The 17926-nt window shown below is 42.0% G+C and overlaps 1 protein-coding gene across 5 annotated transcripts in view; it reads left to right on the top strand.

Moving 5' to 3' along the window:
* Positions 1–17926, top strand: part of LOC141003401 (phosphatidylinositol-binding clathrin assembly protein) — an 88103-nt gene that overhangs the window by 31286 nt on the left and 38891 nt on the right. For all 5 annotated transcript variants that reach the window (XM_073474733.1, XM_073474729.1, XM_073474731.1 and 2 more), the window contains exons 3-6: positions 14652–14727; positions 15054–15156; positions 16529–16622; positions 17538–17649. In XM_073474733.1, the coding sequence (XP_073330834.1) occupies positions 14652–14727; positions 15054–15156; positions 16529–16622; positions 17538–17649 (385 nt within the window). The remainder of the gene's footprint in view (positions 1–14651; positions 14728–15053; positions 15157–16528; positions 16623–17537; positions 17650–17926) is intronic.

Genomic DNA, 17926 nt, shown 5'->3' with positions numbered 1-17926 from the left:
CAGAAGGAGACTGCGCCAACCAAGGCAGGAAGACACTTGAGAAATTGGACTACAACTCCCTCAGAGTCTAAAACCATGATGCCTTTAGCTCAATGCTAACATGCTCATGTTAAGCACACTATCAAATGCTAGATAGTGAAAAGCACAAAGTATAGCTGAGGCTAATGGGAATATCGTTTTGCATGTAAATGATCGATTGACCCTTCGTCTTCTTCTTCGTCTTCGTCTTGTTCTTCTTCTTCTTCTTCCATCCAATACTCTTTTTTAACAATTTCAACAAAAAGCTAAAATGTCCTCTCATGATGGCACTAGACAAAAAGCCAGGGCCTCACTAAATGCAGTAGGCCTCATCCTCTATGGACCGTGACTGTCTGTACAACCTTTCAAAGCAACCCACCTAATAGCTGTTGACATATTTCAGACCAAAGAGGTCGACTGACCAACCGACAGACATCCCTAGAGCCTCGCTGCTAGCCTAGCTAATAAAATAAAAATGAAGTGAATGTGCCTCTGCAGCAAGACCGCTCTGATCTTTGAAATTGGTGTTAACTGCACAGATTTCATAGCAGAAGATGACACTGTTGTCGCTGCTCATCTCGGCTATAATTAAAAAACAGTTACAGTTTTGGCTAATCTAGCTGTGTTTCTGCAGTGCTGACCAAGCTATGACTTATTATTCTCCCCTCAAATTAGGTTTTTTGTTCTTCTTTATTCTGTGGAATAAATGCTTTTGCCAATTGGACACAGCAGAAAATCAAAGCCCTGCAACCCAAACCTGTCACGCTTAAATATTGCTATTTATTTTTTTGACGAATAGCCTTTTTAATAGCCCTTACAGTTTTCTGTTTTTCCTCAGTGTGCTGTGACTTCGAGGAATGTCACAGCGCAAAGATTTGCCAGACCACGAGGTACAATATAACACAGCGCTGTGAAACCCTTTTTTAGGAGTTTGTTTTCAAGGACGTGAAGTCCTCGGAAATACTACCCATCATCCTTTCTTCTCCAGGACAGGGTAGTTGTACGTGTCAGCGGGGAAAATTACAGTCTGATTGATTGCACCTAAGTGCATCAGGAATCAGGATAGAGAGCTGTGACTCTGTACATCAAAAACCGAATACAGGCATTGGATGAGGGTACGTTTAGAGAGAGTCGGGCGAAGGGAGGAGGAGATGGAGCCAGGCGGAGGGTAGGCGGAGTGTTGGAGTCATTAAGGACATGAGAGGAGACAGGGACGGTCTGGCGAGGACACCGGTGAAAGTGCTGATGGTAGCAGGACACACCGCTTTTCCTTTCCTCGGTGCACATGTGTGTTTTTGTGTGTGCGTGTGAGATAGAAAGAGACCAAGGAGGGGAGATAACAGTAAGGTGTGTGCGTGAAGACCACGTTTGTGTGTTTTTCATCTTAACAGCAGTGTAAAGTTGCGGCGCGAGTCGCCACCTCGCCCCGCCGCCAGTGTCCCAGATAGCGAAACGGGCCATTTGTTTCAGTGACGTCACCGAAAGCACTCTCATCACTACACTCCCTCGCCTCCTCGGGGGAGAGCGAGGACACAGACGGAGATTTGAGCAAGGGTGTGTGTCTGTGTGTGTGTGTGTGTGTGTGTGTGTGTGTGTGCGAGATATTATGAAAGAGCAGACGTTTGACCGAGCATAGAGGAGATCGACTGGAAGGAAAAGGAAGGGAGACGAAGACGGGAAGATGTAGAAAATATCAGGGTGTGGAAATGTGCTGACTCAAGCAGCACTGTGACAGAGTGAGCAGGGACAGGGAGGATGTTATTTTTGTGTATGTGTGTGTGTGCGAGGTCACCCTGACTCTAATGGGGGTCACTCGTGATAATCAGAAGTGCTCGGATGCACGCACACACACGCTTCCTATCAGCTGCCGGCTTGGAGAACATAAAGATGATTAGTGTAGACGCAGTTTGCAGTGCATAAACATGTTGTGTGTGTGTGTGTGTGTGTGTGTGTGTGTGTGTGTTACAGACAGACTCCTGCTTATCTGAAAAGTCAGAACTCCAGGGTGACCAGCGATGAGCCGACACACTTGCCACACATTTCCTTATGCTCCTTTGGGCAGATAAACAAGTTTTTCTAACTCTAGTAAATTGGCTGCATCTGTGTGATCAATAGATGAAAGTAATGTGTGTCTGTGTGTGTGTGTCTGTGTGTGTGTGTGTGGCCGTCCTACCGGGCTCAGCAGGCTCAGCCATCCAGAAACTTGCAGGTTACAACCAGCTCAATAAAGATTCTCCCAGTCAGGGATGTCTGCATCTATTTTTGTTACTTTTCTGTCTTCCAATACTGTTTCAGGTTATCGATCGGGAGTATCTGCTGACACATTACTGATCTGATTTGTAATTAAACCCCTCCCTGGAACAGCGATAGTCCAATCATAGCTTAGCGGGCGTAAGGAGGCACGGCAGGCCTGTCAAGCTTCGGATTTCTCCACATGTTTTAAGTGGTGTGCATGGCGCTGTAGTAAGAGCAGCTCTGCATTTACAAAACCAAAAATGAAGTGTAAAGAATGGGTGTAAGACCCAATTGTTAGCATATCTGGCTAAATAGCTTACTACCAACAGTAGTTACCAACCATTTCTTCAAAGTTCAAGAAGCATAGGCTCGTCAATAACATTATTTTGTGAGGTTACAAATGATGCTATAAAAGGAGCTAACACATTCACTATGTAGTATTTCCTGTGTGTCTTAACTGTCTGCCAGCTATAGCAGCCATTACCTAATTAGCTCAGTTAGCCTAGCAACTAGTAGTCCGGACTGACAACTTTAAGGACCGGAGCAGTGTTGGTGTTTCCACTGCTAGCACAGGATCTTTGGACCGGGCCAGGGCTAGCATGCTAAACACGCTTTGCAACACAATATATATCATAAAGTAAAAACTGTTGTTCCTTCATATTATGTTGATCGTTTTAGTTAAAGGGGGCCACATGTCAACATACTTACCGCTAACTGCTGCTGGGGTGTTGGGGTTGGAGGCTGCCAGGAGAAGAATTTTTAGGCCCAGTAACATTAAACTGCTGATTCCTGTTTGTAATGAGACTTAGGTTTGGTCACTTGTGGTGTCTTTATACCTTGCTGTACATTTGTGGGAGGACAGTATCTGACAGTGTTCAGAGGGCAAACTGTAGCACAGATGCTAATGTCCCATGAAATTGCGAACGCCCACGTTTCCCACCCCTGAAAGTGTCCGGTCATGCAGGGCAACACACTGAATAATACTCATCTTATTTTGTTTTTAGCTTTTTTTTTCTGTTATCAGGTAATCTTGTTTTTACAGCGTCTCCTCTAATGTTTGCTCCCCTGTTGCACACTTCCTCCTCAATGTACTGCCTGTGAGAAGTCGTTTTACTCCTTCTACTAGTCTCTCTACAAGTGCCAAGTTTAATTAGTAGTACTGTAATTAGCTCTTCTGCTGCCACCCCTCGATACAATTGGACTTAAAACATTACAATTAGCTCTTTCACAGCATTTAATCAACCATTAGTCCCAGCACTAGTGGTCTCTTAATATAAAAGTAATTGAATTCCAGACTGCAGATGTGTTGCCTCCTCAGTTTATTTATCTTAGTGAACAAATAATAAAATATTTGAAGTGCTGTCTTTAGATTAAAGACATAAAATTGCCTTCTTGACGAACAAAAACAGAAAAAACTGCGCTCTTTTTCGCTCTCATACGTGTTAACTAGACCCTTCAAACCTGACGGCTTTATCAGGTAGAGCGCCCGAGTGTTACGGCACACCCATATGAACACGAGGTGACACTCATTATTCAGGAATGTGGTTTGTGATTGGAGTTATTAAGTTGCCAAACTTATCAGAGAAGATTTATTAACACAAGTGATTATAGAGTAACAACTTGGAGTAGCAGCTAATTCCAGATGTGTGTTTGTACTATTGTTAAATTACCATTTACGATATGTAAATTGATATAACTCCTGGATGACATTAACAAAACTTTAGAAAATCATAATTCTACCAAATCTACTTTGGCAGAACGGGTGGCACAACACTACGATACCCATGATCTGTTTGGATAGAAGCACAATATTTAAACCCAGTCCATGTAACAAATTAATGATGCTGAATTTATTCCAAAACGGACTCGACAGAAACCACATATTTTTGAGAAAAAAAAATCGATTTCCCTTTGTGCTCTTGTCCTGCTTCATGTCTATTCAAGCCCGAGACGAGCTCCAACTGCCAGTCACTCAAGATTAGTTTTACAGAACCCAAATCTTAGCAACTCTATTCCAACCCTGTTCTGACTCACCAGATGTCGATTGTTAAAGCCCGCCATTGCCTGACAATTTCCGCCGCCTTTATCCTCCCTTACTTTTACCGTTTTCGAAGTCTCTAAAGAAAACGGCAAAATCAACCCCTGGGCTAGCAAACTACATGCAAAAACTAGCAAGTAACTATTAGCCTGGTCGCTAATGATACTAGGAGCTGTTACGTTTTCTATTGTGTGGATTTAGCCATTTAACGCCACTTCCACTCAACACTATATTGCAGGGGTACCTCTGTTGTTTGGTTGGATGACCAAAACATGGTGTTTTAATAAAGCTGATAAATAGCTCTCCTGGTAAAGTGCATGCCTCATGCAGGCTACTGAGGTCAAGGCTCAGGGTTTGAATCCAACCTGTAGCTTTTGCTGCATGGAGTAAAAACTTGACCGTCATAAAAACTTTAATTCTGAACCACAAGAAGTTCTTCAGACGTCTGTAACTGAAGTTGACAAGACGTCTAAAATTACATTGTAAAAACTTTCATTCCTGCTCTGTGCTCAGCTTCGTCAAAGGTGTTGAAAAGACGACTTTTGGATATATTTTTGCTCAAACGACCTAAAATGAATATGAGGGTATTTTTCACTTTTTGCACAGAAGGGTATTATCTCATGGAATCACATTTTTTATCGAGCTTTAGGAGGAGTTGCCTCCCTCTAGAAAAACAGTGAATATTTTGATAATAGAATAAGTAAAGGGTGTGTATCCTTATAAATCAAGACATGTGAAAGTAATTATTTAGCAAAAAACCCCAAAAATATTTTAGATATAGGTCTAGTAGTTCTTCTAGGATGCTGTGGACCATTGACAGCCTTGAGTCCAGAGTTCAAGCCTCATATCTGAAGCTGTCTCTCCGCAGTTTGAATGGGCACCATGTCTTTTGTGATGTACAGTGTGCTCGCCCCGGTCTGTCGGTCTCTTGCTGCTCTTGTGGTTAGGTGTTGCTGCGGTAAACGCTGCCCGGTGATGACCGTGACACCGGTGTGCCACCCTCTTCCACTACAGTATCTCCACTACCTGAGTCTTTGCACCGTCCATTGTAGGGAGAAAACTGTACAAATATCCACTCCATGTTTCTGTGCGCGCATTAGTGTTTCAAACGGTGACTCATGTTGCTTGGCTGCATCGTTGACCTCGCAGACACACTCATCCACCAGCAAGACACAACTGCTCCCATGAGAGCGGGGAGCCCACACACTATTAGCCTTGTCACCTTGTAGGCACAGGCTCAAACACACACACACACACACACAAACACACAAAGGTACAGCCAAAGCCGGATACGCACTCGCAAATGTATAAATGTAGACGTATTTCTTTAATCCCGTCGCTCTCAGCACCCACCCAGCGCGTCTTTGTGCCCGTTTCTTTTCACACTTCGATTGGATTCAGGGGCTAAATGGTTGATTGTGTAATAGGAGCAGAAATACTACGTAGGATAAGAGGAAGAAGAAGAAGAAGAAGGGGGAGAGAATCCCAGGCATGATTTAGGCTGGTGGAGAGCAGTCTTGTGTGCGTCTGTATCCACACGTCTGTTTCCTCGTGTGTGTCTCTGCGCTTGCATAAGAGCTGCTTTCATTCAACACAGACTGATCACGACTCATTCTTCTTACGTGAGTCACCACCTTTCAGTGGAACTCGGCTCGCAGTCACTTCTGACGATGTTCTGCATGTGTGTGTTTGTTTGAGAGAAAGCAAAGTCGAGCACCGAGCAGCCAAAAATAAATTCCCATGCGGACTCTGAGTATCTTCCCTTTGGAGTTGACTGACTCTTCTTTATTCCCTATAAACATCAGTTAGGAAATGTTGTGACTTTAAAAAACAGAAGGTTATTTTGAGCTCTCTCCTCCCCGTTTAAGTGTCCTTGAGCAAGACAGTGAATCCCTAACATCTTGTCGTATCCGTGGATGTTCACAACCACGATCAATGATTCCTCTGCTGGTAGAAGACTTAGTTGTTCATTGGCTCTGTGTACACGTTGGCAAGTCCAGAGAGGGCCGAGCGGTAACTGTTTCAACTTCCCAGATATCCTGACGTCAGTAAGCTGCACACAGCACACTCATGTTTACCAACCAGGCTGGTCTGTGATTTTTTTTTTTTATCCCCAAAGGAAGGGAGATGAAAAAGATCTGAAGTCAGTGAGTACAGCTCAGCTTCTCTGAGCAGATTACATACTCCTGTGTAGGAAGCAGTTTGGATTTCAGCCTTGAGTGGAAAAACATAAAGTAGAACAAGAGCGAGAAAAGTTTGGAATTTATTTGGACAAAAAACGACAACTTCAGTCGAATACCTGAACGCGTTGGTACGCTTCCTCTGACGCTCTTCAGAGATGGTTTCATGACCTTTTATAGATGTTGGAGTTGGGTCGCTGTGTCCGACAACTTGTGTAGCTTAAACAGACAAGTACGCCCCCTTCTGATAGTGTTGGCCAGGTGTGAAAGGTGAGAAACTAAGCATGGTTTAACTTGTCTCTCAAGTTTGTGTTTCAAGAAACATCGAGTAGTTTTAGATCGAGTCAGCCGCCATCCGAAAGCGTCAGTATGTAACTTAAAAACTTCTTACCAACAAGAGCTTCAATTCTATTGAATGAATGCCTTTTGAGGAGAGACTGACCAAAAGTTTGCACCATCATCCACACATTTTAACAAATGTTACATCTTGTCTTTCTGGTTTAACACCCCACTTTTGAGTGTGGCCCTGCGGAACGGATACGAACACTTTTACCTTCAGACATGACGGATAAAATGTTGTACAATCAAGTAGGCGTCGACCGATTGGATACCAAGAAGGCTGAAAATGGAAAATCGGAAAAAATACATTTCTTTGATAACTTTAGTTTCTAGTTACTTTGCAGATTTAGATTTTTCTAGGCTATTAATTGTGACGCGTTACCAATCAGATATTGTTGTGGGGGGTGCATTGTGTAAGAGGATGTTGCACCAGAGCCAAAGTAGCACATTTTTACATAAGTTTATTTTATCTGCAATCTGACAGAAAAATCACAGCTGCCGATAACTGGAAAAATGCTAAATACCGGCGCTGACAATCAGGATCATAATGAGCATACCCATTCCTTCACTTAATGGTTGAACCTATTGGGTTTTTCTGCTGTTTCAGACTGGGGCTCAACAGTAACACAGAATATTTCAAATATACAATAATTATCAGTATTATGAATGTCTTAACTGCCCAAGTTGATCATATCACAATGTACAAGGACAGTAGCTGCAGCAACCAATGACGCTGAACTAGATATTCAACCAACTCACTTTAACCGTTCACGTTGTAATTAAACACGACAAGATATCAGTATTATATCCACTGAGTGACCACATTTAATTGGCCCTGTAGTGCATCTTAACCCTTTTCTCACCCCTGTGTGAATGAAAAGAAAAGACATATAAACCACTCAGCCGTCAGGTTTTAATTCGTCCTTTTTTCCAACGTGTGTTTCTGTCAAAACGCGGCTTCATCCAGCCGCGATTTGCTGCAAAGACTCTGCAACAGTCTACAGAGCTCCAGCCTTGGCTTCCCCTCTGCATAACCTGACTACACGATTGTGAGAGAGAGAGAGAAAGGAAAGGAAAGAAAAGAAAACCACTTCAGGTCAGCGCTGAGGCCGTGGTGTTCGGTTACTACGGAAACCACCAACTTGTGCACTTTGGAGCGAAAGACGTGGAAGGAGAGAGGTGGAGGCAGAAGCCAACGAGACGGGTGAAAGCTGGATGCTGGTAGCTCTATGTATAGCTATGTTTCAGCGTTGAGAGAGAGGCAGCGAGTAGCCAGGATCTAAATGTATCAATAATACATGAGGTTGTTCTCCGATATGCTAACATGAATTATTTGACAAGCCGAGTCGACCTGCTTCTCCGTCTCTCTCTCCCCCTCTCTCCTCTCTATCTCTGTACATCTTCTCATTCTCTCCTCCTTTCACTCGACTCCATTCTTCCACGCCGGCTCAAAATCTGAATCTCCTCTCAGAACAGCATTTCTTCCTCAGAGCTCGTCTTCGCTGAATAATCTAGGACTCAGCGGGTTTCTGTGTCTCCCTCTCTGTCTCCGTGCACCGCGTGCTTCTTCCCCTTTTATAGATTTTCTCCTTTTTAACTATATCCATGCGTTTTGTGTGGGTTCTCTCCGCCTCCGCCTTTGTATCTGAGGCTGAGGGAGGAACGCAGGCTCTCGTCAGACGGACTTTTGATGAGGAGTCGGCTCACAAGAAGAGGCAGAGAAAAGAGCTTATGAAGTTCCTGAAGCTCTTTCTCTTGCTATCTCTTCGTCTTTTCCCCCCTTAATCTGTTATCCTGGGTTCATTTGTTACACAGGCGGAATATTAAGCTCAGTTTTTATGCTGTAGATCTTGAGCTCAGTCAAAATGCGTCAAAATAGCATCTCATCTAACCTCTTACTCTGTAATGTTCACAACAACACACATTTTTAAATTCTGAAGGCATTGTACCCACTTAAATTAAGAGCTTAAAATAGTTGATTTATTAATAGATGCATTGCCATTAATCAAGCAACAAGGTCTTGTTACTAAATTAGTAAGAGACTAAAGCCATGCTAGCAGCTGTGTGAGACTGTCTTTATGTAAGCGGTGCTTAGAGCTAAATGCTAACGTCACAGCATGCTCATGACGAGAGTACCAACATGCTGATGTTAAGCAGGGAGAATCTTTTTTTACCATGGTAACCATCATTTTTAGCATTTTAGCAATTGCAATGTGACACGATTATAGTGCGAGTTGAGTAGTGCAAATCATCTTGAGGAGGACATGAAGGTCTGTACCAAATTTCATGCCAGTTCATCTAATCTTCTAATCAACCCTGATTCCAAAAATGTTGGGAAACATGAACAGAATGTGATGATCTGCTTCTCATTTCTGACATAAACTCAATTTGAAAACGGCACAAAGACAACAAATTTAATGTTTTACCTCATCAGCGTCAATGATTTTTGGATCAAATATTTGCATATTCTGAATTTGATGCCAGAAACGGATTTCTGACAAGTTGGGACAGGAGTGACAAAAGACCAAAAACACCAGGCGAACCGGTTCATTGGTAACAGGGGCATCCTCATATGGCGTTCACAAACAAAGATGGGTCAAGGTTCACCAAACACTTGATTGCATAAAGGATATTACTACATGGGCTCGGGAACACTTTGTATAACCACTGGTGATAAACACAGTTTGTTTGCAAATGATTATTTTTTCTATTTAGATTTTAGACAGAAACACAACTGTTTTTGGAGTCAGTTACAGATTAGCTGACAGATTCGATGCTGTTAGTTCGACTAAACACATTTGCCGGTTTCAGCTTCTTTGTGAGAATTTGCTGTTTTATATTTTTGTAGGTTTTTTGTCCTCATCGGCTACAGAAACTTGCAATCAGCCTTTTATCTGACATTTTATAGACTGAACAGTTAATTAATAAAAAATAACAATTATATTGACAAAGAAATCCGTTGACAGTTTCATGGTTTAGTTTATGTGTTGGGCTTTGTAGGAATTAAACAATTAGAGCAAGAAATTGGCATTTTGTGCGATTTGGCACCCCCCTATTACACGACACTGTACCACCAAAACAGTAAAACAGTTGCATAATGTTGCTTTAAGTTTTGGACTTACTATGTTTCCATCGTTGTCAAAGTTTCTGGCTGACTTGCACTAACTTCCCCCGGAGACCTACTCCCATCTTTACCATGACTCCTGAATGGTCTTTACCAAAACCTACCCTAACTCTAAAATGTCTTTATCATAACAGTCTTAACCCTAAGAATCGATGGTTGACCTTTCTGGCACTAAATTTCTGTACACAGATGGGAGCTGAATCCCTACACGTGACAGCTTGAACAAAGTTTTGTCCTCACAGCATGAGCAAACACACAAAAAAAAACGACGAGAACAAAATCTTTATGCCTTTTTAAACAGTCCCAGAGCCCTTGGAAACATGTCAGCGCAACTGAATCCAAACACTCATGCCCGAAAGCATATTTGTGCTCACAAACACACACATTCTTCGATGCTCTCCGACCAGCCAGTGAGGGCTGGTTCTCTGCCAGGTCGGGAATTGGCAAACTGGCAAATCTCAGATCATTTTAAGTCAGTTGGACAGAGAAGGCCTTAACGTTAAGATGCTTTTGGGAAGCCTGAGGCCCGAGCTCCCAAAACTATGGATGATGGCCAAGACTTGTTCCACTGCACTCTGTTATTCGGTGACGTGTGGAAGACGAGATAGCAGAGGAGTTCACGAGGGACCATATGCAAGTTCAGGTTCAGTCTTCGGAGACGGAGTCCAGGTTAAGTCTCAAGTTTTTGGAGTCGACAGTTAATGTCAGGTCTGTAGTCTCCCTAATGGTTTTACTTGGCAACAGTATTTCTAGGAGTGTTACTGCAAATTAATTATATCCTGTTCAGTAACTGATAGGCTCAGAGAGGAAACACAATTCTGACTACTGTAAAGCACAATACTCCCTTTCAAATTAAGTGAAAAACACACCTTATCTTTTTATTGGAATGTTTGCACTGACTGACACCATCAAAAGATACACTGACCCAAAGAATTCAAGGCCCACAAAAGACCAGCGGCTAAAAGTTTTATCTGGAGGTTGTATGGAAGTAATCAGTAGCAGATGGAGAATTTTCTACTTTTAGATTTAAGCTATAACATCTGATTAACTAATAGATAAACACCACTTAAGTAAGTGACATCCAGTCAGTGGACTGCCGTGTAGCATCATCCAACTAATAATTTAAGCTCACCTGTTACATAACCTGCCTTCGCACTTTGCAAACACCATCTGTCAGAGGGAAACATGCCATTAAGACACTTGAATAATATCAAGCATTTGATTAAGCGCTGCTTAATTGCCTCGCCTCTTTCTTTTTCCCGGTATGTTAATTATGCACCCAATGGAAACTATCAAAGTCTATGTGGTACTGAACATCTCAACAGCCAGGTGCACTTACAAGCTTGTACAAAACGAAAAATAGCAGAGGTCGCATCGCGTTGATTAAAATATAAAAGTAAAAAATGGGTTGCCAAATATGCCTCTGCTGCCCATCCAAGTAAAGTCTATGTGTGGGAAACACTTGCTGGCTCACACCTGTGTAGGTTTGTTTTCAGGTCATTGTAAAGTTGAGTCTAGTTGATGTCTTCTCTTTCCACATTCTAGACACAATAGAGCTCTTCTTCTTAGTCCACCATTTTTGAAGTCCTACGCGACGCTAGCTAACATGCTAACTAGCAAACTTTGCTCTGTGCCACGAAAAGTTGATTTATATGATGATATTGGTTGAAATTGGTTGGTTCAAGCCTACATAAGCACTGTTTGTTTACATAAAGATTGGATTTTATATAAGACTGTAAAGAAATTGATTTTCTGGCATATCTTATTAAATAGGTGCACAAGGTCAGCAGGGATGTGATATGAAAGGGTTACAAAGACAAATTTCATTTCGCCTCTTCTTGTATAATACAGGTTAGATAAACACTGCTGGGAACATCGAAGCTTGTTGAGTTTTCACAGACTTGTAGGTGAAGGCTGCACACTGATTTATTTGAGTAGTCTTTTTTTAAATAGGTCTAGGGTTAGTGACAACTTGCAAGTCATGTCTAAAGTCGATTCATTTCTAAGTCCATAACGCCAGCTGCTGATTCATTTTGGTTGCTCATCTCTGCTCCCAGCACCTGCTCAGGGACCATAGTCCTCTCAAAGGTCTGACTGTGCTCTGAATCTCCTGCTCCAGCCAGAAAAATCTGAGCTAGAGAAGGTAAATAAGTAAAGATCTCCCCGTCATTAATATCTCAACATCGAGCTTCTCTCAATCAAGGCGAGAAGACTCTCAAAAGAGGTAGAAAAGAAGCTATAGGAGCCGCTGAGTAGCCAACAGTGTAAGATGGAGGATGCACTGGGAGACTCCCAGGTGTCCCAGGAGAAGAAGTAAACATGAAGATGTTTAAATATGAAGCAAGGTGGTGTTGGAAAAAGAGCGGACACGCTGAGCAAAACTTTCCTGTAAAAATAAGAAGTAAAGAGCTTCTAGAACCTGCTTGGTGATATCATATCCGTCAAAACCAGCAACCAACTAGTGTAGGAAGTAACAGAGGGAGAAAGTTTTCTCTTGTGTTACACAGCAGTGGAAAAAATGTTCAAGGTCTCATATTGTAGAAAGTATTTTTCATTATAAAACAGGTCTAGGTGCTATTTAATACTATTAAAGTATCAAAACACTCAATCCACGGAGAATTGCACAAAGCCAGTGTTGCACAACCGTTATGATGTCGTAACTATACAGTCACCACCCCCAGCATGCTGAAATACAGTGGGTGGTGCCTGCTCAGGCCTGTGAAAGCTGACCAATCAGAGCAGACTGGGCTTTTACAGGAGGGGGACCTTAAAGAGACAGGAGCTGAACACAGTGTTCAGATAAATTAATAATGTGCTTTTGAACATTAATGCATTTTAAATTATGAACCTGAAAATGAGTGTAATATGGGACCTTTTTAAAAGAGAAACCAAGATGTCAAAAGTCTGTAAATAACGGTGATGACATGATTCATCACTTTCCACAGACTAAGTTTGGCTTTAGATGTGATCTCATTAACATTTCCTAGAGGTCATTACATAATAATTTATTATATTGTGCTGCCAATCTTCTGCTTCTTCCTAAAGGTTAATTAATTTTTTTTTTCTGACCGCTTCCTCTTGCCATTTGTCCTCCCTCGCCGCTTCTGTGTGAGCTCCTCGTAAGGAGTCCTAATAAATGACAGCAGGAGAAAAGTTAATTTTTAAACATGGTCGGCCCAGCCTGAGGTAAAGCAAGTGTCAACGCGGTTAAACCATCTAAAACAGCAGGGGTTGCAGGAGGGAAACGTGGGTTAAATCCTCCTTCCTGCTGGTGTCTTTAAACGAGAAACTGAAGCTGACGTCTGACCTCTCTGAAAGAAAAAATAGACACAAAGCGACAACAGAAGGCGAGCAACATAAAATTACTCTCCAGTCATCACAGTGCGTAAAAACATCTTGACAGATTAAGTGTTTGAGTCGTCGCTGTGTGCTGCATTTTAATAGAGACTTAACTTCATGTCAGTGATGAATCATGTCATTCTTTGTTATTAGCTGTTGGCTAATGAGCACAAGCTATCACCATTTATCAGTCAGTTTGCATTTGTTTCAGCAGATCAGTTTTATCTTTTCAGAGATCTGGATCTTTAAAATAAGAGAAGATGGCTTCTGCTGAAGGGTTCAGGGCAATTTTAGTTGTCAGCGTGGCTTGAGTCCCACCACATCATTATCTGAAATATCTTAACGGCTACTGGATGGATTATTGTAAAATTTGGGACAGAAATTTAGCAATGCAAAGATAGATCGATCAGAAGAGAATTAATCACCAACTATTTTAGTAATCACTTAATCGTTTCGGCTAATTTTTCAGGCAAAAATGTCAAACATTTGCTGATTCCAGCTTCTTAAATGTGAGGATTTGCTGTTTCTCTTTGTCATTTATGACAGTAAATGAAGAATCTTTGGGTTTTGGACTGTTGGTTGGCCAAAAACACAATTTGCAGACGTCACTTTGGGCTCTGGGAAATTACGATGAGCATTTTTCAGACATGTTTGACATTTTATTACACAATTAATCTCGAAAATGATTAGTTAATTGATTGCTAATGAATAAATCATTCATGATAGCCCTAAGGACGTGTGTACCTCACTCAGAATGTATTCTAATAATGTTATTTGTTCCTTAAACTTTTAATCTGGTGTCATCAGCATATTTTGGTTTATGACCCAAAACTTGCAAAACTTAAGACTTTCCCATCAGCCTCAGTTGTACTTTTTATTAAGTGATATTAATCAGATGTTAGCATGCTAACAGGATAAACTAAAGATTGTATGCGTTATACCTGCTAAGCCATCAACATGTTAGCTTTGTCATTTATAGCATGTTAGCATCTAGTTACAAACTCCACTGTGTATATTTGCAGCCTCACAGAGCTGTTAGCATGGCTGCTGACTTTTAATTTTGTTTACCTAAATCTCAGGCTTAGAATGAGCAGTATTAGGTTTTTCAGTCCATACAGCTGCACTCATTTACATACAAAATCTTCTTCTTTGTTGCTGCTGGATGCTGATAACCTCCACTGGATTAATTTGGGATGAAGCGTTTTGCAAAATTTGTTGGCAAGACAATCTGATATTGAATATATAATACCAATAAACTGACATTCAGCTTTAGGGCTCATATGTTTGTGTATGTTGCGTAGTTAATTCTGGATCAACCCCCTTTCAAGCCTTCATTTGACCGAGCAATGACTCCTGTTTTTTGTCTTCCTTATCTCAGCGTTTCATCCAGTACCTGGCCTCCAGAAACACTCTGTTTAACCTGAACAACTTCCTGGATAAGGGAGCTCTGCAAGGTAAAGCACCCAAACACTCGTTCTCTCAATAGTCTTGTGAAAATTACAGCTTTTTCGCTTTGTTTTAATTTGCTTGTAAAGATCCAGATGGGCAGGATTTGCCTCAAAGGACATTACACTGAGCACAAGAATGTTTTACGCAATGAAGGGAAAGTATTTAGAAGTCAGAATCGGTACTTCACTGTGGTTGATTCCTTGATTTAAAATGCATCAGATGCAGTGCACGTATACAGTATAATATATAAAACAAATGGACAGTTTACAGGACAAAAGGTAGAAATCATTTGTCACTCAGTGTATTTCCTTCCTCTTGTTTGCCCTCCCAGGTTACGACATGTCAACCTTCATCAGACGATACAGCCGTTACCTGAACGAGAAGGCCATGTCCTACAGACTGGTGGCTGTCGATTTCACCAAGATGAAGAGGGGGTAAGGGAGAGCACACACAACAAATGACAAACCCACTCATCATTTCACACTCGTCTTGTCGCACACCGGGAGACGGTGTTTAGCTTTTGGCACTAAAGTGAGAGAACAACAAATGACAGAAGCTGACAAAATGTCTTATTTTGAAGACGGTTTACCGGGGTTTCTCAAAGTTTTTATGACTGAGTGCCAAGTTGGGGAGCCAGCATATGATTGAGGGCAGAACAAGTTGAACCCATGAACTTGCTGCAGGATTTGTGTTGAACAATAAATAAATACCTGTTTCTGGATAAGGCAGATCACTTTTTGTGTCCCACGTTTCCCGAGGGAGAGTTCCTGAAACCTCCTGTTCTCCTCAACCATGCAGTGCTTTTTTTTTTCCTGTTGTGGCTTTTCCAGCTTAGTTCAATGTTATACTGCTGAATTGTCCACCAAAATACAGCACTAGCAGTGATGACAGTGACTAGTTCCTGCGAGTAGGTGCTACTAGTATCTCGCTTATAGTACATTGTTTACACGGAAGATACTGTTAGCCTCTCACTCTGAACCAAAAGGGGTCAAATTGACAGTAAAAGTCGCCTTTTTTTTAAACAAATATAATTTAGTGGCTGAAAAGGAAGTGAGAACGTCATTCCTGGTGACTCTACTCCGTCCCCATTGACCCTCAAAGGTGCATCCCTATAGTTGAGGTCCTGAAGGGTTAGCCCTTTCGACACCACGACACTGCCAGGCAGCTAACAACGGCTCCAGGCCAATTAATAGTCCAGTCCTTCTTTTTTACCGCTAAACAAACAAGATATAACTTGATAATTAGTGAGCTTCTTAGGAGCTGCTAGGCAGATTCTGTTACTTTGGACAAGCCCAGGCTAGCTGTTCCCACTGTTTCCAAGTCGTTATGCTAAGCTAAGTCAAGTTATTCCTTTAATGTCAGCAACAGTAATAGTTTAATGCATCAAGTAATGACAATGCAGCCTTTCTTGGTGGCTTGTGTATGAAAGTGACAGTGGGTGAATCATTTCTGGAGGTTGTCTGAGGAAGAACATTTCAATTTCAGAAAGTCCAACTGTTGTGGGATGACATTGAATCCTTTGTCATGCTGATCCTGCTGAGCAGACTCTCATTATGTATTTGAAAAATGTGTTTCAGTCGCCATTCCTTGGGAGCCTTTCCCCTCAAGTTAAGACTCTGCATTACTGAGAAACTTTTATATGCAAAACATTAGTTTTCTCTTTTCGTATTTCCTATCGTTTGTCATCATTTCTTCATTCCCTTTTTTTTTTTTTTTTTCCTCATTTGCATCAACATTTGCATAAAAATGTCTCCTCGACGAGGTGCCCGCTACAATTATGTGCGTGTTTGTTTCCTGTTCTGTCAGGATTGACGGTGTGATGCGTACCATGAGCACAGAGAAGCTGATTAAGACGCTGCCCATCATTCAGAACCAGCTGGATGCTCTGCTGGATTTCCAGGTACTGTGTGTGTGTGTATATATACTTGTACTTCCTACGTAGTGAGGACTGTATGTTTTAACTGACAAAGTGAGGACATTCTGGACGGTCCTCTCAACTCCGAAGGGCTGTCTGAAGTTTAAGACTTGGTTTTAGTTAGAAAAAGGCTCGTGTTTGGTTGGGGTTAGACATTTAGTTGTGATGGTTAAGGTTAGAGGTAAGCGGCTAGGGTCCCCACAAAGATGACAGTACAAGTTTGTGTGCTTTCCAAACGTGTGTGTCTTGATAAATGGTTGGTTTCACTTTTAAATCAAATTGTAAATTGAAACAACAGTTAGCAAAGTTTGAAACCTCTTTTTATTGATAGAGTAGAAGAAGCATATTATGGCAACAGATTTAGTGTGTGTGTGTGTGTGTGTGTGTGTGTGTGTGTGTGAGGGGAGAAGGGTGGGGATTTGCAGAAATTGGTGGGTGCATTGTGGTTTGTGCCAGCGAGCTTCAAAGAGCGATAAAAATGGATGTTGAAGTTTCTCATTGGAATGCATATGCGCTTGTGTGTGTATGCGCTGCTTGTGAGTCAATCTGTGTGTGTTGTGTGTGTGTGTGTGTGTGTGTGTGTGTGTGTGTGTGTGTGTGTGTGCATGATGTTTTTGCTCACCTAAACCAAATTGACAGTTGCTCCGTGTGTGTGGAGATGTGTTTGCCTCATACCAAGTACTGCAATTTAGCAAAGGGATGCTGTTGAATAACTGAAGGAGATGTTTTCTTTGGAGAGATGTCTCCTTTACCCTCTCTCTCTCTCTCTCTCTCTCCCTCTCCCCCTCTCTCTCTCTCTCTCTCTCTCTCTCTCTCTCCCTCTCTCTCTCTCTCTCTCTCTCTCTCTCTCTCTCTCTCTCTCTCTCTCTCTCTACCTCGCTCTACCTCTCGTCTGCCCAGGCCAACCCTAACGAGCTGACCAACGGAGTGATCAACTCAGCCTTCATGCTGCTTTTCAAAGACTCCATAAGGCTGTTTGCTGCTTACAATGAAGGCGTCATCAACCTATTGGGTAACACACACACACGCACATGCGCACGCACGCACACACACACACCTGTCTATAGCGAGCCGACTGATGCTCCCTCCCCTACATGTGTAGAAAAATGAGGTGTAAGTACAACTGCGTTTTGTGTTTTGCGTGTACAAACACACACGCTCATGTCTGGCAGATATGTAAACACACACACAAACATATGCGCGCACAGTCTGGTTGTCACGGCAGCAGAGACGGTTTTGACAAGCTGTCATGTAGCTGCTAAGTGCTCCACTCCATCACGCACTGATTG

Source organism: Pagrus major, chromosome 10 (genome assembly GCF_040436345.1).
Source record: "Pagrus major chromosome 10, Pma_NU_1.0".
NCBI classification, from domain to species: Eukaryota; Metazoa; Chordata; class Actinopteri; order Spariformes; family Sparidae; genus Pagrus; species Pagrus major.
Note: the sequence above shows the minus strand (reverse complement) of the source record. Positions and strands in the feature narration are given on the sequence as shown.